The 27,838-nt window shown below is 36.0% G+C and overlaps 2 protein-coding genes across 13 annotated transcripts in view; one reads left to right on the top strand and one right to left on the bottom strand.

Moving 5' to 3' along the window:
- The window catches only part of LOC140666249 (uncharacterized), a 308,424-nt gene that overhangs the window by 100,647 nt on the left and 179,939 nt on the right, over nt 1-27,838 (top strand). The gene's annotated exons all lie outside the window — the stretch shown is intronic.
- LOC140666248 (RNA binding protein fox-1 homolog 2) overlaps nt 1-27,838 on the bottom strand; it is a 256,874-nt gene that overhangs the window by 65,653 nt on the left and 163,383 nt on the right. For 10 of the 12 annotated variants that reach the window (XM_072893213.1, XM_072893214.1, XM_072893211.1 and 7 more), the window contains 3 exons: nt 21,937-22,200; nt 20,884-20,937; nt 2,412-2,504 (listed from right to left, as the gene is read on the bottom strand). In XM_072893213.1, the coding sequence (XP_072749314.1) occupies nt 2,412-2,504; nt 20,884-20,937; nt 21,937-22,200 (411 nt within the window). The remainder of the gene's footprint in view (nt 1-2,411; nt 2,505-20,883; nt 20,938-21,936; nt 22,201-27,838) is intronic. The other 2 variants (XM_072893222.1, XM_072893223.1) reach the window with 1 other exon arrangement.

Below are 27,838 nucleotides of genomic sequence, written 5' to 3'. Positions count from 1 at the left end.
TGTCGTTCGACGATCGCATTGTTTCGAGCGCGTCCACCCCTTCAACTTCGTTCACTTTGCATCCGAGGCATCAGGGTTGCTTGCCAACGCGAATCTTTTTCCGTTTCTTGTTTAACAAGACCGTTTTCAAACGGAGGATTGACAATAATACAAACGAGAATTTAAAACGTTCGGCACTTCAATGTGACGTTCCGAATCCGCGTTGGCAAGCAACCCTGATGCGTCTCTTTTTGTTCGCTTTGGGCATTTATTCGAGGATCCTCGAGGCGAGAAGATTGGCAGCGGTATTTTGTCTCGTTATTTTCGAAATCTGTCACGAGAAATTTTATTTGATGATTTAATAGGAGAATGCGTCCGTTTTATGCAAATCTTACTTCGAAACTTCGTATACGATTTTAAAAGATTGAATTTTCAAGATTTAATTGAACCATTAAAAAAATCACCGTAAGAAGGACCTCCTGATTAAACAGAGATGCCACCATCGAACCGGAAAAAATCCAAAGAAGTAATCACTGACCGTGATTTGAGAATATAATCCTATTACGTCCGAAAAGCTATATAATGACGACAGAGGATTTTCTCGGAAGCAATTTCCCTCGCGTCGTTCTTTCAACAATCCTTTCAAAGTATGAAGAAAAGAAAGAAATAAATGACGACAAATCTCTTCATTAGCTTTACCGGGATATTAAATTTTAATTGAAAGAGATACCGAGACAATTGAAAAATTTTCGACTCGCGCATTTACGTAATAATCGAACGTAATGTATTTCAAAGACGCGATTGTCAGTTAAATGAAACTAAAGCGATAGTTCACGCGACGCGTACGAGACCAGCTTCGGCCGCCACGAGAAGATAACTAATCGAGTTGTTCAATTAGGCTAAACCGTTGTTGTTTGGTATCAGCATCGACGCAGCAGATGCTGCGGTTATCGCGGTGGCAGCCGAGAGCTATGAAAGCCATACGCGATGATCAAAGCTGAGAGTTGTCTGTACTACAGATGAAAATGTTAAGATTTTCAGTGCAGCAAGAAACGAATTATTACGTACTATGCATACAGACAATCATTTAAATAACAAATTAAATACTTTTACTTACAAAATTAATAATCACGAGATTAAATAAACAAATTATTAATCAATTAATTTATCGACTCTAATTCATCGATTTATTTATTTCATTGTTAACGTTATATTCTCCTATTTTAATATAAAATCTATTATTTTGACATAATCGTTGCCACGTTTAATCGCCTCGTTTTTCCTCTGATCGATCCGACAGAGCTTTATCAAATTCATGCGTATTGAACGGAATACTATAGTTCAACGACTATGCGAAGGTAATTTCCGAGCTTGAGATACACTAATGAAGTAAATTTCTGTTATAAATCTTCATATAATCGCGTTTCAAGAATCTATTAAAATATCGTATTGCGAAAAAAAAAAAAAAAAAAAGCAAATACATGTACAATAACTCGCAGATGGATCGCTCGACGAGAAGAACTTTCTCTCGCACCGATTTTCACCGATCAAGTGGCCGGTCAATCGAAAAGAGAATTTGTTGATCATGGCCCTCGAGCGGAGATCGAGCCTCGCCAATCGGCGGCTCGCACACCACTCGTCGATCCAATCGAGTGGCCATCAATCAGCTTGATCCAGGCCACGAGAGAAATCTCTTACTCTGACTCCCCTCCCCATCTCTGCACAATTCAACTCTCTATTCTAGAGCTCACGAAATTACCTCACGTTTGGTTAATTACCGCGATCTAGCCGTCTCTCTCTCTCTCTCTTTCAGACCAAAGGCTCTGTCGAATCGCGAGAGACGGATTGTCGATATCTCGAATCGTAGCCGTTTCGCGCAAAACGGTGATCTACGATTACGTCGCCAGTCCGACATCTCGATCGCACATTGCGATTTAACTCTAGTTTCTTACATCTATCCTTCGTGTCACACGTGTGTCCATCTTTGACGTCAAATCTTTTTATATTCCAAAAGCATTCATAATAGACTGAGAGATATTAACGTTAATAGTTTAATAATAAGTTCCTCGTATTAATTATGAATCAATGTTGAAGAAACTTTATCGTGACAAGTGTAAAAGATGGACATACGTCTGCTTGTCTAACTTAAATCTATCATGGGCGACCACCATATTTACTCGAGGAAAAATTCGCGTTTTGAGAATGAATTTATCGTAAATTTATCGTAAGATCGAACAAGTCGAGTTTGCCATCGTGGTCGCCATTTTACAGCGAGTGTGCGCATTTTTAAGTGCGCCCACTCGACTAATTTTCCTGAAAGAAAACACATCTATGCGAAATGGATTAATGATGTATATATATATATGTATGTATATATATATGTATGTATATATATATATATATATATTAAGTATAAGAAAGTTCATGCACACCTCAATCTTTCTGCCCTCAACCACGGTGCCGTGTAGCCTCTCACGTGCCCGGTCCGCGTCAGCACTATTTGCGAATGTTACAAAACCGAATCCCTGCATGCAAGGACAGACAAAACAACATGCATTAAACTCAACTTACAGACTGCCAGCGCTTCGCAAAAAGCCGACTGGCTGGGCCGACATTTCGTCTTAGCGCGCGCGTGCACATATAATACGCGCGCGCTTACGCGTTATATCACGTATACGTATAATATATATGTACACACTATATAGGAAGGAGAGAGTGTACATATGTAGGGGATACTCCGAAGGAAATCGCGAGGGCGCGATATCGGGGAAAGAGAGAATTATCCACTCTTTCGTGCCACGACAATCTCATTCATTTCAATAAAACGGAAAAGAGAGCGCGTTCTTGTCGATGTTATATTATATATTATTATATTATATTATATTTATTATATATTTATTATATTTATCAAAATATAAAAATTGTTTTATTTAAACTAGCGTGAAAAAACATTCAAGACTCACGCGTTTATCAAAAGGAATAATTTATAGGAATATTTATCTCTGTCTCGAATTATTGCGAAAATATTTTTGTTCGTGCCGTTTGGCTCTTTCTACTTTTAATTTTTTGACAGATTTTCAAGGCGAACATCGTCGTAAAAACGGGATTTTCGAATGGAAATCGATCTTTCATCGAGAACTAGATAGAAGATGCAGAGAACTCGATTCTTTCGCTTCGCCGCGGGCGACATGGCCAGCTTCTTTGTGCTCTTCTTTCTCTCTTTGAACCCTTCCAACACCCTTAAGCTCTCGGCGGCCTTATTTATCTCTTTGACGCACAGTAGTCATCTTCTCTCTTTCTCTGAATCGGCCGTTATATATCGCGAGACACGCGTTAATTATATTTCCAAGGCTCTCTCGAGACGCGATAAAATGGCAGAGAGTTTCGTGGATTTTTCTGCATTTATATCGTGCTTCTTTTATTTTACTATTACGAAAGTAGACATCGATAGCTGTTGCAACCCGGTATTGCTATCCGTAATTTACGCTTTTATTATTCAGATACTTTTAGAATAAAATTAAAATTCAATGGCGTTTAGTAATGCCAGGAAATGAAAATTGCGTCATTAATGTAAAATAAATCAAATTTAGAAAAGTATAATTAGCGATTGTTAAAACACGTAAATACATAGAGTGTCTTTAAAACGTAGAGATTTAATCGCGTAACAAGTACGTATAAAAAAATATCAAATTAAAAAAATTTGTTTAATTTAATTCAATTATCCTTAACATTACTGAGTTTATCAAATAATAGTCTGATATATTCTAATGTCAATCTAAAAAATGTGTAAAGTTAAAAAATTATAAAACGTTCGATTTTTTTTTTTTCGAATTAAAGGCTTGGAAGGGTCAAGAGTCACTTAGTCAAGAGTGTTAAAAAAATCGCGGGGATACATTCGCGTCACGTGAAATTCCAATTGCTTTACTGTTTTTTTACAGGATAGGGATACTTTTTTCGAAATGTCGACGACCAGGGGGTCTGCGAGCGCCTCATACTGCTTACGGAGACGCACCAAACAACGTGCAACAAATAAGTAGATATAAAAATCATGGTAAGAAACTCATGGTCATGGTCACATTAATCATCTCATTATCATATCATATCATATCGTATCATGTCATACCACGGTCATCGTCATATCAAGACTCAATTAAAGACTCTTGCTTGTATCGAGAGGTGCGTGTAGGAGAAAAAAAAATAATAATAAAAGAAGAAAAAAAAAAAATTGATCAAAAGGGAACAAGTTAGACACGCGTAAAGGAAAGTGTGAGGGACAAGGCGAGCAAGGCGTGTTGTATATATGTTATATGTGTTGTATGTCTTCTATACGCTATGAATTTTCATCGTTGCTGCAAAAGACGACGACGGGAAATTGCGAGGGATGTGTAAAAAGATTAGAATCGAGGGTGTCGTCGAGAAGGGTATTAAGAGACTTCAGTTCGACTCCGGAATATACGCGGCGATATCGCGGTGAACTGAATAGTGAACTTCCTTGAAAAAGAGAGAGAAAGAGAGAGAGAGAGAGAGAGAGAGAGAGAGAGAGAGAGAAAGAGAGAGATATCGATATCGCACGTATCACGACTGCACGCTATCGCACGTCGCGGAAGAACATGATTCCCGTCAAGGAAGGGTACGATCGATTGCGCTGCCTGCTCGAGCACAGTCAAGTTTCCCCCTGAAATGTGGCTAAGATATCGTTCTGCAATAACTCGCCGTCGATTTTATTCCTTATCGCGCCATAAGTTCTCTCTTGTTTTCGCATTCACAAAGTTAATGAATATTATTGAAGACGCGGGTTATTACGCAGGCTAGTACGGTATGTTAGAATCAAACAAATGATAATGTCTAAAATTTTTACGTATAAACGTAGAATCGATCGTGATGGAAGGATCGTATGATAGATTGCGTTGTCAAAGGATATCAATTTCAACGAGGAATTTCGCTATGATAACGCCTTGTCGATATTATCAATATGACTTATGTCATCCGTAAAATATGACTTACTGTCTCTTACACATGAACTTTATCGAAACTGTGCTTAAATACTGATTAAAGGAAAATACTATCAATCATACTCTCCATCATTCTATAAAGATTAGTATGAATTTTATTCATGAACAAAAGTTCTCTCAAGGGTCATAAAAATTTTCTACCTAAATCACAGTCCAATTTCTCTTAAACGACTCGAGAAATTACTGCACAATCATGTCAATCTAAATAGTACTACGCGTAAAATTCCGTAATGTACGATCTTTATATCCGTCTGGTAAGTGCGCGATCGAAATCGCGAGTGCTTTTATCGTTAAAAGGATTTAATCGAAGTTCGGACCAAATGAAATTAACGGAATGGCAGCTTCTTCGTTAACGAGTGAGAAAGAATGGCGGGATAATCGAGTTTCTTCGCTGTCCTTCGTTCACGCCGTCCGTTTCGTTCTCCGAGAACGATGAAGCTGTTGTTAGAAGCGGTTACGAGCTCCACGGCTGTTACCGCTCGGAAGCTCGCATTAAAGCCAAATCAAGTATGGCGTCTACCCGGCCGGCGACGGCAAAGTTTTCTAATCAGCGAGGAGAAACGACGAAGAATACCGTTTGCTCCTCGGAATACAGCGCAAAACGCGATTTATGAGTCGAACGTGAGAAAACTGAAGCTACGTGCGAGCAAGTAAAAAGTCCTGTCTGTGATATTTTTAGACCGTCGATTTAAGTTTCTTCAGCGTTCTTTAATAATCCGCGCGATCGAGCACTTCATGATAATCCCGTAATTCTTTTAAAACGACAAACTTGGTAGTCGTTGTAAAATAATCAAAAACAGTTAAATAGTTTTAGATCCTAAAGGAAAACACGTGACGTGAGGCTTCTCAATAGTAGCTCGAGAATTGTATGTGAATCAATGAACGCAAACATTCCAAACGTTAACAATCGTCAAAGGCGTAGTTAAATTACAGTTGGAGATCTCGTTCAAGTATAACACGCGGTACAATATATAACAGTATCAATTATTGTGTCGTAAAAGGGACCGACGACGCCTCTCGTAGAGTTAACTAGATCCAAACAGAGAAGATATACACGGTAGATTCCTTTGTAACCGGAAATGGAGAACGACGTCGCAGGACAACGGAGACCGGGACGAATAATTAACAATGCGGTTGGGCTCTTTGCACAGGTATCGCAGGATGTTGACACGGCCGGCTTTTTCAACTATCGCTCTAACTAAAGTGTATTTAATGGCTGTCCGTAATTACGGCACGAATCCATACTTCTTGTCGAAATATTATTAAAGTGAAACGCACGTAGAAAAGAAGGTAAGAATACGAGACACGAGACACGAGACACGAGAGACGTCTATTACGTCTATTATTCTTTGTTCTGTCTTCGTCGTATTGCGGAAAAGACATCAATGTATAAAATTAAATTCCTTTATGAATGTATTTGCGAGTGTATAAGCAGAGTTTAATATATTTTCGTAGACTTAGCCGTCGTTCTCTCAAATTAAAAAGAATATGTAAATAAAAGATGATATCTGGCATATATAATGTATAATCCACTAAAAATTTCTGTATTTAAAAAATCATTTCAAACTCACGGTGTCTCACAAATTTTAATTATATTTTCATATCTTTTTATCTTTCTTACTGTGTAATTTTTACAAAATGTTGAGCTTTGCGTGCAAAGTTGCTTGGTCAATATTTGTTCATAAAATGTCCGCGTACCGACGATATTTTAACAAAATTGCGATATACGTTTGTAATTTTCATTGTTGTTCTCGCTCTTGTACGCGACGATGATTCGCATGGGAAATTATTGTAATGTCAATTATCGCGCAAGCATACCGATATTTTCAGGACTCGAGAGCAAAAATACGATGCCGTTCAAACCGCGGTAGGATTTATTTGCATATCCAATGCATACACAACGACTTTTCCGCCGTATAACCTAACCATGAATCTATTTCGGATCGTTAACAGTTTTCGAAGAAGAGTGCGATGATGCTGTTCGAATCCAGGGTTGCCTCTCGTTTAATACTTTTTAGCATAATCGTGACATCGAGACACGCGGAAGAAAAAAGGGATGATGTAATATTCAAATCGTTTGGTCATTATGAGAATATCATTACCATAATATATGTTTGATACGAGAAAATCTATCGAAATCCATGATCTAACTATGAGCGAACGTTGTCGGATAGATCTTGTCAAACTATGAGATTACGTGATTTTCATGAGAATATATATTATACATATCTAAAAGCTGGATTTAAACGATTAAAGAGTGATTTAAATACGATAAGTATTCGATTAAAGTTTTTCAATTTATATCGATATCACATGCTCGAAAATTATGAGACAATTTTTATAGAGATTACTTTTTTAATAAATTTTTTTTTTTTATTTTATACGCTCTAAATGTATATAATTTACGTGTACCTTATTGAACTTGTCTAAAAGCATGTCGACAAATAAGATCTCGCGTACAACAATTCTTAAATATGCTTTATTATGAATTGAGTCTAATTAAGAAAATGAAATAATAAAGTCAAGATAATGTGTGGAAGACTTAAAAAAATTTATCATCCGGAGTAATAACCGACGATATTTCGTGCGAAACGATCAACGCGGAACATCTATGTCATAATTTACAGAAAAACTCCGGACTCGTCCGCAATCGCGATCGCAAAAGGAAGGTCGTACGCGGATATATCGTGTGGTAGAGATCTCTCGTCGGAGCTTCTTTTTCTTTTCTTTTAATTTCCACGAACATAAACGCGAGCTAAAACTAGCAGAGCACGGTGGTCGCTCGTATTTCTTACGTCAAGCTCCGCGCTCTCGTGACGAGGAGATCGTGATCCTAGACGAAAACTTCCTTAAGCTCTTATCGAGCTTCGGAAAATTGCAGCTGGCGTGCACGTCGCGAGTATTTGAGAGCACACACAAGCAGCAGGAAATTAATTCTCCGCGAATTCTACCGCGGGTCTCCTTTAAGTGGGCGATACAAAACGTACGTACCGCCCTATTTCCGCTGACGCAAACGCAGCGCGGAGTTACAAGAGAAATTCTCACCTATAACGAAATAAACCTTCCTTAACCTTTGTAAACTTTCGACAATTTTGAAGACAAAGCGTAATACTTAAGTTCTTACGCAACGATAAGTATATCTTTCATAACAGTGTCATAGTTATAAGTTCAAATATCAGTCTTGTTAATAATCCTAATTAAAGTAAAAAAATAATTATTAAAAAACTTTTAGGACGATAAAGTATAAAGCTTTACATTACTTAAAGAAATAATGAACGCTGTAACAACTAATACAATCAATGTTAAAAGACAGAAAAACCTGCAATTATCGAAAGAGATACTTTGCAAAAGTAACAACTTATTCGAACTGCATAAAAAGATTATTGAATAATAATGTGCTGCTTCCTCAATAATTAATCTATGTAACAATATCATTAACTATGATTGTTCATAGTTTCGATTTCACTGAAGACTGTGAATTTCACGTGAATGGTTCGAGTTTCAGCAAACTATTCCTAGTTACTCGTTTCAGGATGGTTTCAGTCTGTTTTTAACGAAACCTCACAATCGCGATTAATGGCTTGTATCAAAGAGGCCACGGCTTTCTTACGCTGTTCTTCAAAACCAATAATTAACCACATATATTACTATCGTGGAAACAACCAACTCAATACGCCCGGCCGTAATTAGTATGCTCTATAGATAGTTTCATTTTACACGCTACTGTGGATTGAAAATAACGTAACCGTAAAATCTGCGCGAATTTTTATCTTATCGCAGCACGGACTTGCGCTTATTTCAGGATTACAATTATTGAAGTCTATAACATATCGTCTAGACATCACAAATATTTTGGACAGAAATAACAAGTAAAGAAAATTGCACATTAAAAATTGACTACTTTTTCAATATTAAATTTCCATTTATTTACCATTTTTAGCGTCCATATATCGCATTTTTAATATATAATCTGTCATAACTTACGACTTACAATTAGTCAAATTAATGAGCCGCGAAAACTGCATTCGAATATTAAATCCGCGAGATATGAATGGACATTCGTTGTCTTCTGAAAACGGGAAGCGATGCATTAATTGAGCGTCGAGTTCGAGAAAATGCTCATTAATCAGTCGACAACAACGGAAATTTTCCAGTTAGACGTGATAAAATATATGTACAGCGCAGTCGCAAATACGACCGACAGCAGTACGAAACGCAACTGATTAATTACGCGGAATGTCATGCTGCTAAAATCAAGCGCAATAAGACGAACAGCGAAATTCCGCGTAATCATGAACACTTGTGGAAAGCACCGGATGCGATGTTAAAAGGCCATGTTCGGTTCTTGCGGTCGCGTCTGTTTAATGACTTGTGTGTCGCGCTCTTGCCGAGAATATGAAATACAATGCAATGCGTTAATGTGGCGCCGGTACACTCAGTACCCCACCTCCGTATAACTCGTCGGCCGTATGTTCGGTCTACTGTTGTAAACCTCTAACATACATATATATATGGCTTTTCGTATATATTTCATTAAATTTTTAATATTAAAATATAAAGAAAATTTTGATTGAATCGCTTTTCAACAAGATTGAATTTTTCTAGACATAGCTATATTTTAATGCCCAAAGAAACTATATATATATATATATATAAAAATATCACTCTTTACTAAAATACTTATATAATCAGATGATGATATTAAAAATCTGTAGTTGTTTCTGTATTATTTTATTTGCGCAGAATAATTTCAGAAACAGATTTAATAAACAATCTTATAAATGCAAAATATTTTTATCTATTCAAAAAATCATATTCAGATATCTCGCAATATTTAATAATAAAATTCGGAAATAAGAAAATAAAACTTTATATCCAAATAGAACTCTATGCGTTTACAATGATTTAGGAATTATACATCCGCGTGAACACAACGACCGAACAGACGATAGGGGACGACAGGATATGGCTTCGTGATGCCACATGGACGAGCATGACAAGTTCGTATGTATTTGTCTGTACCATTAATACGGTTCATTGTACAGCCGATCGAGCGCGTATATCCCGGCTTAATCATAGTCGAACGTTTGTCAAAGACCGAAGGACAAATGTCATTGATGGAAATCGGATGTCGCGGCTGGAAGCGCGCTTGATTGAGAATGATTTCCCTCTTTTCGTGTCGTGCCATTGTCTGGCGTACGCCCGCGCACCGTCGTCGTAAAAAGTTTCAGTGCCGAGACTAAGAGAGTACTTGAGCGCAATCTGGATCCTTTTGATTAAAGAACATTTTCCTCCTCCTTGCCGGTTCCCTCCGTCGCGAAAATTCTCTCGCGGAGAAAAACAGCCGCGCGCATTCGTTCACTTTTATCGCCTACGCTCATAACAATATGGTTGCCCTGGAGCTCTTATCGACTTTCAGGCACTAACGATGCGTGTTTTGTATACGAATATTTTTACGGTCGATATCACTAATAGCAGAAATCTATTTCCTGCGAAATGCATCGGAAAAGAGAAATCCACGCAAAGTTTCTCAACACTTTCCTATCTAACTTTGCTTTTAACAAAAACTGAAATAACTCAACTGTTTTTCTCTCTCCTTTTCTCCGTATGAAATAAAATTTACACTTATTTAAAAAAAAAATGTAATTAAATTATTAATATGTCAGCCCTCATTTATTAATCAGAATCAAATTATTAAGTAATCCTTGAAATATAATAAATGGATAACAATTGTAAAATTGCGAAAATGAATTGATATTAGTATTATATAGCCAATAGAAATATTTTTTTCCAAACGAATATTAAATAGAGAAGGCTTGTACAGGATGGTAATTTGCGCGCCAATGTCTTTAAGTTAAGTTAGCTTGCGGTTTTGAATATTCGCGTTCTCGCAATGACTGTATTCTCGGCACACAAGGCAAATCCTTGATAACACAAGTAGTAGTAAGCAGAGTACGTGCCGAGTGTTTCGATATCATGTTCGAGAGATTAAAATCAGGATATTCCCCCGATGAAGTCGCGTTCTCAAGGCTGGGCTACAAGGATCACGATATTCTAAACGCCGCTCGGCTCAGTCTAATTGCCTTTCCCAATATGCTATATTCTCGCTCGTATATCAATCTTTTACGGTGTTCACCTCCCGCACGATTTTCCTTAATGACAAAATCGACTGTAACATGCGGCTGATGCGTCGATTTAGAATGAAGATATGACGTGACGAACGAGCGCGAAAAAGAGGAAGAGAGTATCGATAAAGGAAGATTTACGTTACTATCTGCGTATCTATTAGTATTAAGGGACTCCGGTACGTAATTGGATCTAAATTACATGCCTCGAACTGCGAGTGACGCGAAGCGCAAGTCCCACGCCGATAGATATACTCGAACGCGCGAACGCAGTAAAGAAGACGCCAGGCAAGGCGGATGCAATCCCCAGGATGACTAATTGCTTCACCGCGGCTGTGATTAATTACCGCACTTGCCGTAATATAGTAGTGAGCTTTAATTGCGACGGACGTGAAGTAACAGTTTCTCCAGGGTGACAGCGCGCGTCGTTTCTCTCTTTCATTCGCCGCTCGGCAAAGTGATATATACACAAATGAGGATTCGCGAGGATTTTTATACTTTCCCGGAAAATCCTTATACATTCGACTTGTTGAAAGCGTATGTTGCATTATTTAATAACAAATTATTTTCGATCATTTTGTTTTAGGTCGTAAGAAAATATTAATTGAAAATCTCGTGGAATTGTAATCGCGAAATATCGGCCAGGCATACATCTCTGTCTTTCGGCGCAGTGCTGCAATCGTCACGGCTACGAAAAAGTGCGTGCTGATCCGCAGTAAGTAAAAGGCTCATATTTAGCCGGTTCCTGTTACCACGGGCGTTTGTTATTTCTACTTACAAGGTGTGATCATTCCGTTAAAGCGGCGATTATTACATCGCACGACCCTGACAAATGTGACTGCCCATGCAAGCTTGGGTGTGAAATAAAAAAAAAAAAAAAAAAAGACAAAAAAGAAAGAAAGAAAATAAAGGGAAGATATGATATTAACATCCGACACGTGCACGAATTTCAGTTACTCGTGAAAAAAAAAAAAAAAATAAAAAAAAAAAGAAACCTACTTATTAAGTAATCCCGCATACACACTTGCAGCAGCAGCGCTTGCGATCGTGCCCCGAAGAGAACAATATCTTCTGCATCGCGTTAAAAGGTAGTTATGTTAATCATTCCTTGCCCTCGAGAAGAGATTAGTACGTAAAACGGAGAAATCAATCTGTCTACGTATGTAGCTAAGGATCGTTAATTGCAAACGAGAGAGTCTTTCAAAAGATGCGGCGAGAGTCAAGAAGATGATTAGCAGTACAATTAATAACGATGTGTAATAATAATAAAAAAAAAAATTAATTTGTACTGATGGTTATTGATAGTGTAAAAAGATATATTAAATTGTAAAAATATATATTTAAGTTTGTAATATTGAGAAATCTTGTTGTAAACAATTATTAGAAAGGGAATTTGAGATTCCTGTAATTTTCTCGGGAGCGAATTAAACGTGAGATTGATCCGGAAACTCGTCACTCTTTTTAAGACATTTCTCTCGATGCAAAAATTCCACTGATCTACGATGAAACTCGACCAACCCTGGTGCACACGTTGCACTATCAAATTGATAACCAGCTACTGATATTAAATGCAAATAAGAAATGACGACGCCTAGACGATACACCGATATCATTCGGGACAAAAACGTGTATGTACGTCTACGTACGCATATGTATGCGTATACTGCGTGGATATATGTGTGTTTGTATGGCTGTGCGCGTTCACGCGCGCATGCCTGTGTCAATACAGATGTATGTATGAGCAAATTAGTGATAGCATAACGTGAATACAATAATAATAATAATTACCCAATTAATTAACAGTGAGGTGCGAAACATAGCAAGACAGAATGAAAAGATATTAACACTACTTCGCGCCGACCGGGTGTGAGCGTGTGCGTGTGTTCCAGAAAAGACAGCTATATTTCAATAAACAACCAAGTCAAACAATTAATTAATCAATATGTTATGTCAATATAATGCGTGAGCGCTAAACAAGGTGTCGGGATTAGAAATACGGAAAGGCCTGTAATATTTCGTGTGCATATTTCGCTTGCAAAGAGGACGAAGAAATTCGATTTCTCTCTCCCTCTCTCTCTCTCTCTCTCTCTCTCTCTCTCTTTCTCTCTCTCTTTCAGTTCTATTTCTCTTTCTATCTCTTTTTCGAATTTTTTTAAGTAGACATGTGTGAATAAATTTTTCCGCGTATTTCTTATTTTCTCTCTCAACGTCGTTTCGTTGTAGATTAACAAACTAACATGCGGAAAGACGTTCCTTCGCGCCGAGTATGATTTTTATTACATCCTTTTTGCTGTTCGCGAGACTAATGTATACCGAGTTGTTTCTTACGACACAAGTACGCTTTTTACGAGCGCAAAGCCGTTTTTATTGGCCGGCAGGTTTTAATAGACATCCGGCACCGTCAATGATAGAGTTTTCTGTCGTATAAAAAAAAAAAAAAAAAAAAAAAATAGAAAACATTAAACGCAGGCACACGACGAGCGCGATTTGTTCAATACTGGTTTGCGAATAGTTGGAAAGGAGAAAAAGAAACAAAATAATGTGTGAACAAAAGCAAAAATAATTTATCCCGAGAAAATCGACGACGAACGATTGATCTAAAACTGTTTTAATTTCGTTTCATACGTGTCACGGATAGTGTGTGTCAACGTGTGTTGTGTGTCACGGATAGTTGAAAGATAATAGAAGGCGAATATGGAAAAATTTTAAGGATAAAGGATGGAAATCTTTCGGACAGGAAAATGGAGAGACCGGAGCTTGAAGAATATTTGAAGTTGTGACCGAAGCTGGCAAACAGCGATATAAAGCGCACAAAACAATACGAGATTCAAGATTATATATATATATATAGAGGGTGAGTTAAAAGAGATAAGGTGGATATGCGTGTGTGTTTGTGATAATGGAAGTGGCACGAGAGATCTTTTTTTCTCTCTTTTCTTTCTCTCTTCGTACATATAATCTTTCATTTTCATTTCTCTCTCTCTCTCTCTCTCTCTCTCTCTCTCTTTCTCTTTCTCTTTAAAAGATCGTGGAACATGGAATGTTAGTAAATATGCTTACAAATCAGAGGAACCAGAGAGTTTCAAGGTATTTTATCGAAAAAATGTTTCTCTTGCAAACACTTTTCGCGATATTTTCATGTAAAAGATATAGGCTACAGAGAGCAAATATCTTCAATCTTCCGTTAATCTTGCCGAAAAAAATTTCGGTTATATATACTTAAAATTAGATTCTATCAAAATATGTATATACTGACCTGTTTTATTCTCGATCTATAATCGAGAGCTATAATACATTACTTTTTCCAATAAAAATTTAGTTCAAATTGTATAAACTAATGTTATATGATTTATATTACTGTCTCGTTATTTTATATATAGCTTCAAATTAATTACTAATTAACAAAATAATTACGACGACTGAGACAATAGTATAATTATCAATAATGGCATAATTATACGCAATTGATAATTATCGTTCGCAATTATATTCTAAAGGCGAGATTAAAATTGCAATCTTTCGCGAGATCAGACCGGATATCCGGATTGTACACGGGACTGGAAGATATCGTGGATAGTTTCGGATGATTTTGGCGGATGGATATAAGAACAATAGTATATATACTCGTTGCAACGAAGAGCCAACGGTGTGAGACGACTCATCGTTTGAAAAAAGAAAAGAAAAAAAGAAACGACGAAGTCGTATAAGCAGCGTTTCTCTATCCTAAGACACATACGTGATTAATAAAAGAGGTAAAAGCATGGGCCGTTTATTATATACCTTCGATTCGCCTAGACAAAAGCGTGCGGCTACTATTTACATATATAATAATGATAACAATCAGATAGAGGTATAGTATGTACGTATAACGCGCGTACGCATACATGGGACGACGATCGCGATCGTCGTCATGCATGCGTATGCTCGATAAACTTCGGAAGATGCAATAGTATAATATATACGTATCATGCTGTTTATATTGCAGGTGGATTAGTAAAAAAGAAAAAAAAAGAAAAAAAGGGAAAAAAAAAGATTCGCCGCGCGGTGTAATAAACCATTCGTGTGTGGACGTCGGTCTGATCCCGAAAAGAAAACAACGGGGAGAAGAGACAAATATCTCGCCTCTCTCGTCCAAATATAAGCTTACTTTGTCCGCTTCTCTTTATATTTTTCTTGCGGTCGCGTGACTCTTGCGTTTGACGTTAAACGCACCTCGAAACTCCCTGGGACTACTCGTGGTGGACGACGACGTGGGAATGATGACGGGATTGGTTAGAAACAGCTTTGGGAAAGAGACGCGACAAAGTTTCATCAAATCAAATGGGCAGCATCTCCCGAGGGTCTCCTCCGCGACCGGAAGTGACGGCGGTCGGGTCACCCGGTATACCGCGATGTCCGCTGCTGCCGAACAAAGATGCTTTACTTCGTTTATTGGGATAGAAAAGACGCGAAATAAATAATTTCATACTTTATGATTCTTGATAATGAAGCTTTTGTGGAAAAATTTTTTCCCTTGCTCTTTCAACAGCAAATTTCGCGCGTAATACTATATAGTATCTCTATTTACTTATTTATATTGTCGTAAATGTTTATTACTTTTCAAGTTATCATCTATGTTAGTGTAAGCTGAAAGAAATAAAGTTAACTGTTACATTTCAAATTGTTAAAATGTTTAAGAAAACGCATACATCGTATCATGAAAAACTAAATGAGTCGTAACTAGACTAATAAAGTGATTGTTTATACGTTTTTTGGAATTTCTTGCACGTGCAATGCTGTTTATGTCATGGGCAGCTGCGGACACCCGGTATGCGAGATGCAACGACCGGTCTTATAACCAATGGGAGCTAAATAATGATAAAATGCGGAAGGCTAGCTAGTAAAAATGCAACAGCTCGTCTAACAACTACGAGAACTAACACCATTGGTTATATCGGTATATGTATGTACGTGTCATTAGCACATACGCGGTGTCGGAAAAGTGCGCTCACCGAGTACCAAAAGTATTAATCGCGTCCTGTGTATTAAAAAAAATCTATACATTTTTTTATGATTAATGCCAACAAAATGACAGCTACTCATTTTTATCGTCATTTTTTTGCTAAAATAAATCTATAAATATATATAAATATATATATATATATATATATATATATATATATACACATATATGTACATATATGTACATATATGTATATATAAATATATATGTATATATATGTATAAATATATATTATGTATGACGAAGAAGAAAAAGATTTAGGATGGATATTCTCGGTTTTGCGCTCTTTTCTCACCTTGGTTTCAAGTATTTCTTTTTCCAAAATGCTGCACTTCATTAGGGATGCCACATTCCATTTACATTGACGAAGCTTTCGAGAAAAGGTCTCTCTCACAGAATCACACACGATCACTCACTCGTTTATTTTATAACTAATGGCACGTTGCTTTTGCAGCATGCAAGTGACGTTTTATTTTTTTATTCCGAAACTCTATCGATGGCAAAAGGTATCAGCATTGAATCGGCTATCAAATTCGACGCGTGAAAACGTCGTTTCACGTGCATTCTACAAAAGCAATGTGTGACGATTGAAAAATTTTTACCGAAGCTCGTAACGGGATCTTGTCGCTTTAAAAATTAAAAATATCGACATTTATAAGTAGCAAAAGTCAGATTTTTTGTTATATTTTTTATTAAGTCAATTAATATTTTATCTATAATAATTTCGTCTTTTCGTAACATAATTATTATATAAATGCTGTCTTTATATTTTTAATATTTCTCTTTTCTTAACACGAAATCTCTCAAAACGATCTTATAAATTTCATTAAAATTAAAGTTTAAAGGCCCGGCTTATAGTTAACAATATACTGTCAACGCCTTAGGCCTTGGATTAATAAATATTCACTCGTCCCTTAATAGCGTGCCGCATGAAGCATCAGATCCTGTCACGCCTTCGGTATCACTTAAGCACTAAAAGCGACGGCGACACTTATACTGTTCCAAGTAAATTCCGCGTGTGCTTTACTACGTGCCAACGGCGGCATCGCGGCAGATATTTGCATTGCAAAGGGCAAAGCGACAGTGCCATTGTCGACTCGATTTTCGCAGGATTTCTAATGTGACGCGTACACGTAATTGCTCGCCAGGAATGGCTCGCATGTACATGTACATATATATATATAGCGGCGGATATACGGTAAGATTATACAGTAATGTCAAACATCGTCAATTTTGCAGTGAGATTACGCAACGTTCTCCTCCTTATCAAGTGCATTATCTGACAAGCGACCGTTAATCCGTTTAAGAATCATGTCACATTCATAAATATCTTATTATATCTATGCGGGTGTCAAATTATACAGGGCGTGAGAAACTACGATGACAAAAGCAAAATAAAAAAAAATTGACACAAACAAGATGATGGATTAAACCATGGTATAATATATATATATATATATATTCTAGATCCATATGGATTAAATCACGTACGAATTATATTGTTATCAACAGCAATCAATTACGTGAGTAACTGAGAATAAATAACAAATTGGCCGTAATATGGCAAAGAAATATTAGCAGTGTCGGATTGTGAGTGCCCGACCGTGTTTTCTTATCGCGAGATTTCTTTCACGTACGTTTTCGATTAAGCTGCTTTCACGCCAACCGATTCGCACAGATTAAGCCGCAATGCGCGAACAGAAGTAAAAAGCATGCGTCGCTCTCGAACCTGTTCACAGTCGTTGATTGGGCGTACTAATTAACGAGTCGCGCAAGAGTTTAATTAGTTCCCTCGTCACCGACGCGTTCCGCCCTCCGGAAACTGAAAGCAACCCATTTCGCATTCTATATCACGTCCCGTGATTGGTCGTTGCAAGTACGGATGCGCCGCGACATCGACTTCCTGTCCGTAGAGCCCGTCGGACGAACCGGATTCAACCATAATGATGTAATCGACGACAAATACGTATGGTGATTCTTAACTCCCTCGCGACTGTTATATATTCTTTTCCTCTCAAAAATTTATATCGATAAATTACAATGACTATACAGTAATATCAGATTAACTGTAAATTGCATTATAAATTTGATTTCAAATAAATACATTTATTAACGATTAATCGCGGATATCGGAATATTATTTCCATTTCCAGCGTAAAACGCAGTCGAGCTTTTGTCTGCACACTAATTGGTTGCCAAGCATGGTAATAGAAACATCGATCTTGTAAATCTTAAAACAGTAATATAATGCCGGCAAGAATTTGTTCAGGAAAACCGATTGCAACGTACAACGCGAAAGAAAGAGAATGGTCTGCTAAAAAGTATAATACTAGTTTGCGTGACTTTGATGCACTTATTGTAGAAAGAACTTAGTTGCAAAATGGCATCGAATGAAATCGAAAACATTGCTGATGAGATAACATAAAGTTAAAGGAATTCTCGATATAAACTCGAGAGATTGGAATGGGAAAACTCCTGCGAGACTTATCTCTCGTGATATTCTTGTATAAAGTTCCTTGAACTTTGTACTTTAACTAACCGGAAATATCGTGTGTAAATCTATGCTCAGAAAGTATTATTTACAAGCTACCTGCTGTTTCCACGCAATCCCTTCTCGTGAAGTAACTTCAGATAAATATATTCAAGTCCCGTTTTTCGAGAAAAACAAATTGACATAGTAAGTTTTGCAATCTCTTAGAATATTTTTTTTTCAAGGTACATAAAGAATTAATATCAAGGAAACGCGTAGAAATCATTACAATCTAAAAGAAAATTTCTCGACTATCTTTAAAATAATCATGAAAAATTCAAAGCAATTCTGGCATTTTATCCAGATTTATAAAATCGATCAACATAAGTCGAACGGTATTTTTGAATCCAGGCAATTTTTGAAATATGTATCAAGATCGAAAACTTGACAGATGACGACATTAAAATGGGAACATACCGAGTGTCGTATAGATTCGAGATTCGATCTCGCCCACATTACAATTTTAAAGAAAATTTCTCGACTATCTTTAAAATAATCATGAAAAATTGAAAGAAATTCTGGCCTTTAATCTAGATTTATAAAATCGATCAAAGATAAGTCTAGACGGTATTTTTGGATCCAGGCAAATTTTGAAACATGTATCAAGATCAAAAACTTGACAGATGACGACATTAAAATGGGAACATACCGAGTGTCGTATAGATTCGAGATTCGACCTCGCCCACGTATAATCAGCGACAGGTCGCCACGCGTGACGTCTGCAGACGGGGATACTGGGTTACCAGTGCGACTTGATGAAGTGCACTTGAATGTACTTGACGCTAAGACACTGAATATGCACACCGCTCGGTTCGCCGGATGCCGACTGTCGGCACGATGTATTACTGCGGATCTTATCCCAACCTTTCTCCCTATTGTCATCCATATTGAAAGCAATTTGCATTTCAAACTCGTTTACATGCGAGAACGTTACTTTTTTTTAAATCCTACATTTGCGCGACGCCGTTAGTGTAAACAGTCTGTGATCGCGACTATGATCTTTGTCGAAAATCAATGTGGTTGCTTCCGAGAGAGAATAAACGTAGAAGAAAACGATGAAAATCGATAAATTGAAACAATTAAAAACAAATATATAATAAAAAATACAAAGAAAGAGCATCACATACGAGTTTGTCGATTCGATCAGTTATTCATCGCAAATTATAAAATTACGCAAGAAGTCGCAAGTATATTTAACGGACTTAAAGTTCGACACTCATTCGTACATTAAAATTCAAAGAATATTATCTAAAAACATCGGAATAATTATTTAAAATTGCATAATGTCGATGGTTAGACACGAAAAAGCGATAACTGACAATGGCACTTCGCAATTTTATCTCAAAATTATATCAAGATTAATAAGTAAACACGCCAACGAAATGTCGCCATCGCGCTGGAAAAAACGTGTATAACGGTTGCAGCATCACGTTTTCGTATTCTCATCAAGGGATATTGCTGTTTTTCCGAGATTTAATATTAGTTTTTCAGCTTTCTATCCTCATACATATTAGAAATTTATTATATATATAAATTCGATATGAGGATAGAAGACTGAGAAACTAATATTAAATCCCAGAAAAACAGCACATATACGTATATGTGTATATGTATGTATGTATATATATATATATATATATATATATACATATATACGCGCTCGATGTATATATATATATATATATATATATATATATATATACATCGAGCGCGTGATGCTGCATCCTTTAACAAGATCATTATGGCTTCTGCGATCCTCGCTTCCAGAACATTTTCGGAAAAGTATTTCAATAAATAAACTGGAAAAACTGTCACATATACGCGATACGAAACTCGAGTCACGTTTACGGTGCCAGTTTTCATGATTGCTACAAAGAAATGAAAAAGATAAAACCTGCATAATTAATAAATATGTTGAAAAATAATATCTGAAATTGCTCAATTTTCAAAAATACTTCGATTTATATCAAATTATTGATAACATGAAAAACATATATTTTATTATAGATCCTCGAAGTACACATATATTATATGTATATTTCTAATTACTGTTGTTTACATAAATATAAATTATAATTAATGCTAAAGGCTTTAAAAAAGAGAACAAAAAATACTAATACATTCGTTCTGGATACGAGAATTTCGTTCAGCACAATATTAGCTTAAAATTAACGGTATTATCAGGGGCAGGTTGACAGGGGTGGCTCGCAGCCTGAGGACTCGATGTGAGCTTACCTTACTTCCTCTTTCGTTAAATATGATTTCCACATCCAGAATTGGCCCAAATTGCTGAAAAGAGAACATATTTATCAAATTTAGAATATAACAGTGTGATATTAATAAAAAACATGCTATTAATACATTGTACAAATATAATATCTCCATAAACATTATCAATATAAATAAAATAAAAATATCTAAAAACTGGATTTTTAAGAAATCTAAATATGTTATATTATGCTAATATTAAATATTGTAATGTTAATGTGCTGGATATTGTAATATGTTGGAACGGATTATAATAAAATTTTCGATCATAGTATCAAAGGAAATCTAACAAAGCTTCCTTGATTTCATTAATCTTTTAATTAAACTGTCATACGTTAATAACACTGTATGTATAATTATATTAGTTAATTACACCATAAGCTTTTCCTCGAATTTCCATTCATAAATATTAAATTTACGAACATAAATATTAATTTTTCACACAATTTGTTATTCATATATTTGACAAAAAAAAATAGTCATTAAAAAAAACAAATAAAATGATCGATATAAGTAATACATGTAAAAGTTACCAAAGATTTAATTGTCATTATTTGTCCTGAATAAAATTGTAATGTACACTTTGTTAAAATAATACGAAATGTATGCTTAGGCTTAGAGAATAACACTGTACAAATTATTATAGCCTATGTTTTTGTCAAATGAAAAAAAAATCGTCTTTATAAATTTTTATACCTCGTTAAAAATATTTTTGTCTCAAATGTATATATATCAAATAGAATAATTGATAATAGAAATGTATATATGCATCGTAGTTTCTTTGTAAATTCAATTTGTTTATCAAAAGATTGCAACGGGTTTATCTATAAAAGGCTATCATATAGACACTCAACGCTTTATAAAAACCTTTAGCTTTTTTGTAAAAAAATTAAAAAGTTTACAAAAAGCCTGCAAGGTATAGAAAATCACTAATCTTGTGTCACAATCAAATGAACGGAGAGCATATGTTGCCAAGAGCGAGAATGTCGAAATAAACAAGCGGGGAAAAATCGTACTTACCCCAAACATTGCTCTGAGGTCGGGATCTCGAAAGCGGAAGGGTATGTTGCTGACGTGCAGGCGTTTTGGTTGACCTTTGAGGTCGGTACCCTGTGTTGCTGTTGCAGGTGTCGTCGCGCCTGAGGTGACAGGTACCAACGCAGCGGCCTCCACTCCGCCTTCGGGGTTGGTCTCGTTGCCGCCCGGTGTCGGTGCGGGCTGTTGGCCACCACCTCCCGCAGCTGCAGCTGCGGCTGCCGCAACCGCAGCCTGAAACACATCCGACTGTTGTCGGAAAAAGAAAAACCGTACCTTTGAAAATTCACTTCCTTCATAACGTAATAAAAACAGCAAAATCTACATGCGGTAAAGCAAAATAACATTTTAATTTATATCTAATATTTGTATATTATATCTCTCACATATTGTTATATTCATATTTCAATTTATACCTGCATTATACATATACATAATATCTCTAATTTAAAATCTATCATCAATTAATGTCCAATAATCGCTAATATTCATATTTAAAGCTTCATAGAAAAGCTGGTGGAGATTATTATGAAATGAAAGGAGAGATCGATATCGCCATGTTTTAATACAGCTATCTCAGGATGAATGAGTGATAGACGCGTGAAGTAATTGCCGCGCGCGACGGCAAGTAAATCAATAAAAACGGAGACGCATAGGAGACTGTCGTGAGTAATAAATGGCGCAAACAACAACTCGGCGATGTGGCTGTAAACTTTAGTTCGCGATACTTTGGCGTCGGAGTTACCGTAATGTACGTTGACATAATACACACGGCGACGCAGAGTTGACGCGGAGCGTAATAATGGCTGTGCTCGCGGTACGATGAAGCATTGCTTCATTTGTGATAAACAACAACGCGCGCAGTGTAATTAGCGAGAAGAAAAGATTTGTCAAACATTTTAAATTTTTATGTTTCCGAAAAAATATTCTCGCGACATTAATGTGAAACAGTCGATCGGTACGGAACCGGGTAGAAAACCAAACAATCATTCCGTGAGTCGAAAATATAAAGGCAACCTTAACGTAATATAATAATTATTGTGTCAAAACATCAGTAAAATTTCATCGCATGTATACATGATATCTTTATTATATGTATCTAGGCAATAAAGTGAAATTCTGCTATCTCTTTACTTGAACCGACGAATGCATAATTCATGACGGTACCATTTGCGTGTCGCTATGACCGATTGCATCGATGAGATGGTAAATCATTCCCGGTTCTGTTTTCTATTAATAATTCTCCTTCGCCGCGACATAACGATAAATTATATAGTAACGCAGACATTTCCTCGTTAAAACCATGGAACTTTTATAAAAAGTAGGAATCGTTCCCGTTGTTAAAAATAAATAACGCAAAACTAAAAGATTTGCTGGTAGTAAGAAATGTATATGGATATTATTTCGTTGTCAACATTTTGCTGCAACGTTTTCTCCGCATTATATATATAATCAAGGCTTTCTAAGATATAGGATTATCACCAGAGTCCATCCAATCTCGCACGAGTTATAAACAATGATTTATAATGTACGTGTAAGCGGCCGCTGTACACATAAACCAGAAATATGATCGTTCATGTTAAGTCGGGAAGCTCGGCGGAAACTGCAAGTGGTAATATCTGAAAGTGGTCAGCCAAATGGCCGACCTTATCACGCCTGCACTACTAACGGCCGGCAAGTGAATGCGCGTTGCGCGCGGTCAGACGCAGCTGCTGCTTCGCGCGCGAAACTTGCAAAATATCGAGAACATATGAAGCCATTAATTTATCGCGGTAAGCAACTTCCCTTTAGCATGTAAATTCGCACGATTAAAGGAGACAATGTAGAGAAAGGTATATAAAAATGTTTTAAAAGGGAGTGTAAATTTCAGTCGAATTATCTTTTGCGCGCCAGCTGTTGAAAAATTTAGTGATTTTTAGGATCAACCTTTTAATATTCAGTACGCTATAAATAAGAATATTCATATTGAATTATTCCGTTATATTTGTCAAAAAAATTATACAAGATATAATATCTCATTAAATATTCATTTTATTTCCTCTCGTATACAATTTCCATTTTCTCTCTCTGCTAATTTTTTTAAATTTCTCGGGTCAAGTATTACTATACTCATTATACATCGTCTAGCATGTAGTCGCCGGATTACAAGCCGCGATGAGAGCGCGTCAATACGCTGCCGGGCGCGCTTTTATGACGTCGGCGAAAGCTTGTTTCGCAGGAGATTGAAACTTTTTTCCCCACCCCAATCTACGCGTACAAAAGAGGCAAGCATAGCCTTCCTGACGCGACGATGGGCAGAAATTTAACAGAGTGGAAAGCAGAACGAGCCACTAGTCCTCGTCCGTCCAGGAATAAATCCCCCGAGCCCTCCTTTAACGCGTACCATGAACAGTGATCATTCACGGAAAATTTCGATAATCTCTCTCCCTCTCGTTTTCTCTCTATTAGCCTGTTTCGTTCTCGGCTGAACACTTTCATTTCTTTTTTTTTTTATTTCACGCTTGTTTATTCAATACAAGATATATCACAAAAATGGATGTTGGCAATATTTTGTAATGCTTTAATGATATTACAAAACATATTATTTATATATGTTCAATGTGATGATAAAAAATAAATCTCAAAAAATAAATGTAATTGTTATTAAAATGTGTCACAAGGTCATGATTTTTTTAGAAAAAAAAACTATATCGCAAATCTTTTTTTATGTATTTTATCTATTATTCATTTTAAAAAATTCTTACTCATTTATTTTTGAATCATTATTTCATTGATTAATAAAAAATTTTTACAAAAACAGCTTTGTTTCTGGTAAACAAACAATCAACTAGTTTGAATCATTGTAAAAGATTCTAGATGCCTTCCTAGGCACTAAAGGTATTACAAACGAAACGAGTGTCCCTTTACTCTTTGTCGTTTTACGATTGAGAACCGGCTATTCCAATTTGACGAAATTACTCCAATTTTACCAACAACGCTCGCAAAAAATTGGAATCGCATCGACATATTTCCTCTCTCGATTTTGTGCAGATTGATGCTCACTCGTACGAGCATTTAGTATTTATTCTTCTCAAGATTTCACGTATTCACGTATTCACGTATTCACGTATTCGTAAAAAGCATGATAATTCCCCGTTGATTTAATTCGTCCAATCGTAATGAAATTCCGAATCAAAAAGACCTACAATATTTAAAAAAGGCAAAAGAAAAAGATTAATAAAAAATATAAGTTGTGAAGAAACAATATTCTCTTCACAAGATTCATGCGGTTTCTTATTATTTATTTAGGCATTGTATTTTTCTACTCATTTTGTTTTTTAAGAAGACTTGTTTACGCTTATATTTGCATTTATAAGTACTTAATCGGATGCAGAAGATTGAGATTCGACAGATTTATTACAGGAACAAAAGAGAAAAAGAACAATAGAGAGAAAAACAGATTGCAAAGGATTTATTACTATTGTTGGAGAGGAATTTTTGTAATAATCTCTGAACACTTCACCCGTAATTTACTAGAATACAAAATTAATACAAGAATACAAAGAATCTTTTAAACGAAATTATTCTTATTTATCTAAATAATTAATATTCTCTCTTCTCTCTTAAAATATGGATTTAATTTACACTACGCTATAGCACATAAGATATCTTTATTCCAGATTGGACAAATTTTATACCAAAGCTGACAAATTGAATTTTCTTGAGGCTTCGTCCGCACCTTATCGAGAAGTCTCACGATCTGTCCTCGTTAGCTACGCTTCTATCTCTGTCGATAGAAATCGGCATTCAAACGAACTGCTTGATATTCCGGCAGCGTACTTCGTTCACGACGGAGATGCGCAAAGTACACCCGGACGTCAATTGATACGAACATTTATTCCTGCAACTTTCGGTATAGTACTGCTCATCGCTTCGAGCGAATGGCTGACAAGTTTGTAACAACGATAGAATCGTTGGACAAATTCAAGCGTGCTTTACGTGGATTTCGTGTTGCCAAAAGTATATTTCGCACTCGTAACTTCGTCTGCTTTAATATAATTGCAGTTTGTTAGCAGTAAAAGATTTATCTACGAAGCGAAAATGCAAATATGTATTGTCATGAAATATTATGTAAATGGAAATGTATGATGAAGATGGTTGTTAGTATAATTGCTGTACGGTAACGACATTCATATTTTATTGTAGCAATCAAGACGAGTGCAAGAGATTTTAAAAATTTTACGCCATCTTCGCATTCAGAGCTCCCTAATCAGATTATAATTTATCTTCCATGAGCTTCCATGATTTAATTATTTTCATAAAAAATATTAAACGTGAATACAAAATTATTTATACATTTATAAGGGTAAGGCATTATTATACATTTACTAATCGACCATTTCTTGTCTTTTGATTGTGCATCGATAATGATAGATTTTTCTAAGATACAATTTTTGTAGCAATGTCTCAAAAAAAAAAATTTATTTTCGTAAACTCTATCATGTTGAGGAAAATCGAAATTCGCGCTTTAGAAAGTATCGACATAAACCTTTTGTTGAGATTATTTATTATGTCTTATATATTTATGTATGCATATAAAATAAACTTAGCCAATCAGATTAGAAGCACACAAATCACTGTATGAAGGAACGCGCGAGAAGTTAGACGAGATAAACCCGACAAATTATGCAAACCGCGGAAGACGGATAATGTCATCAAGCGAGGAAACGCTCGCGAATTCTGTACAGTTCGAGAAGCTTTTAGTCCGGCATGAATAATAGAGACGTGTCGTTCCCAAGGCAAGGATTTATAGCCGTTTGCCCCCAAAACTCTGAGCCATTTGTTTGTCCCTCTCCTTACGCAGTTTATCTTAAAGATATAAATAAAAAATTCACAAAAAATAGATAGACATGTTTGTCCAAAAACAAGAAAAAAAGAGAAAAAATTTATTAATTTACTATTTTAAAAATTATCTTTTGTTTTTGCGATCAGCACGTTTATTCTATAAAACAAAAATCGAAATATTTCGGATAGAATTAATTATTCAAATTAAAAAAAAAAAAGAAAAACGAAAGTATACAATAATGCTTTCTTTTTATCTTTACTTCTCTTATTATTTAAAAATCTCCTCTTATTATGTAAAAATTTATGAAAATCAGGTAAAAAAATGGTAAAAGAAGTCTCACAGAATAAAATAAAATGCTGTACAAAAACTTGCTCATAGTTGTCAATCTCAATTTGTTTTAGAGCATTTTTTTTTAAATAGAGTTATTTACTTGAATCTTAAATCATTAAATATAAAACTAAAACTCGTAATAATTTATGATTTTCTACAAAATGCCAGCGTTTCATACATAATATTAAGAGCACCAGTAAAATGTAAATGTATCATTTTTGTAATCTAAAGTGCGACAATTCGCAGTAATATCTTAGTAATTTTCACGAGTTTCTCAAAGTTCTCCAATCTTTTGTAAGCAAAGAAACTTGAATAATCAAAGAGTGATCAAGAAAAGCGCCTTTTATTGCCTCTTGTTCCGTCAAATGGTCTTAGCGCAATGCGACGGAAAACAATAAAACAATGCGTAACGGCTAGTACAGACATTTTCCTTCGTTGAATACGGTGGAACGGCGGTAATTCGCCACTACTTGGCAATTTCAGAAAGTTCCAGACGACGGCCGCAACTTTATATTCATTAGCGGCAGGTTGTCGAGGAAGAAAAGAAAAGGAAAGAGAAAGAAAGAGAGAGAGAGAGAGAGAGAGAGAGAGAGAGAGAGAGAGAGAGAGAGAGAAGGGGGGGGAGAAATTTTCAAACCCCGTTGCATATTGCAAAGTTTCGCGCCGGTAAACTCGACGAATAGCGAGCTCTTCACAGGGTATTCGAGTACCGGCAAAGCGGCCTCGACTTTT

The sequence above is a fragment of the Anoplolepis gracilipes genome, chromosome 5 (genome assembly GCF_047496725.1).
Source record: "Anoplolepis gracilipes chromosome 5, ASM4749672v1, whole genome shotgun sequence".
Lineage (NCBI taxonomy): Eukaryota > Metazoa > Arthropoda > Insecta > Hymenoptera > Formicidae > Anoplolepis > Anoplolepis gracilipes.
This window is presented reverse-complemented; position numbering and strand designations above follow the sequence as displayed.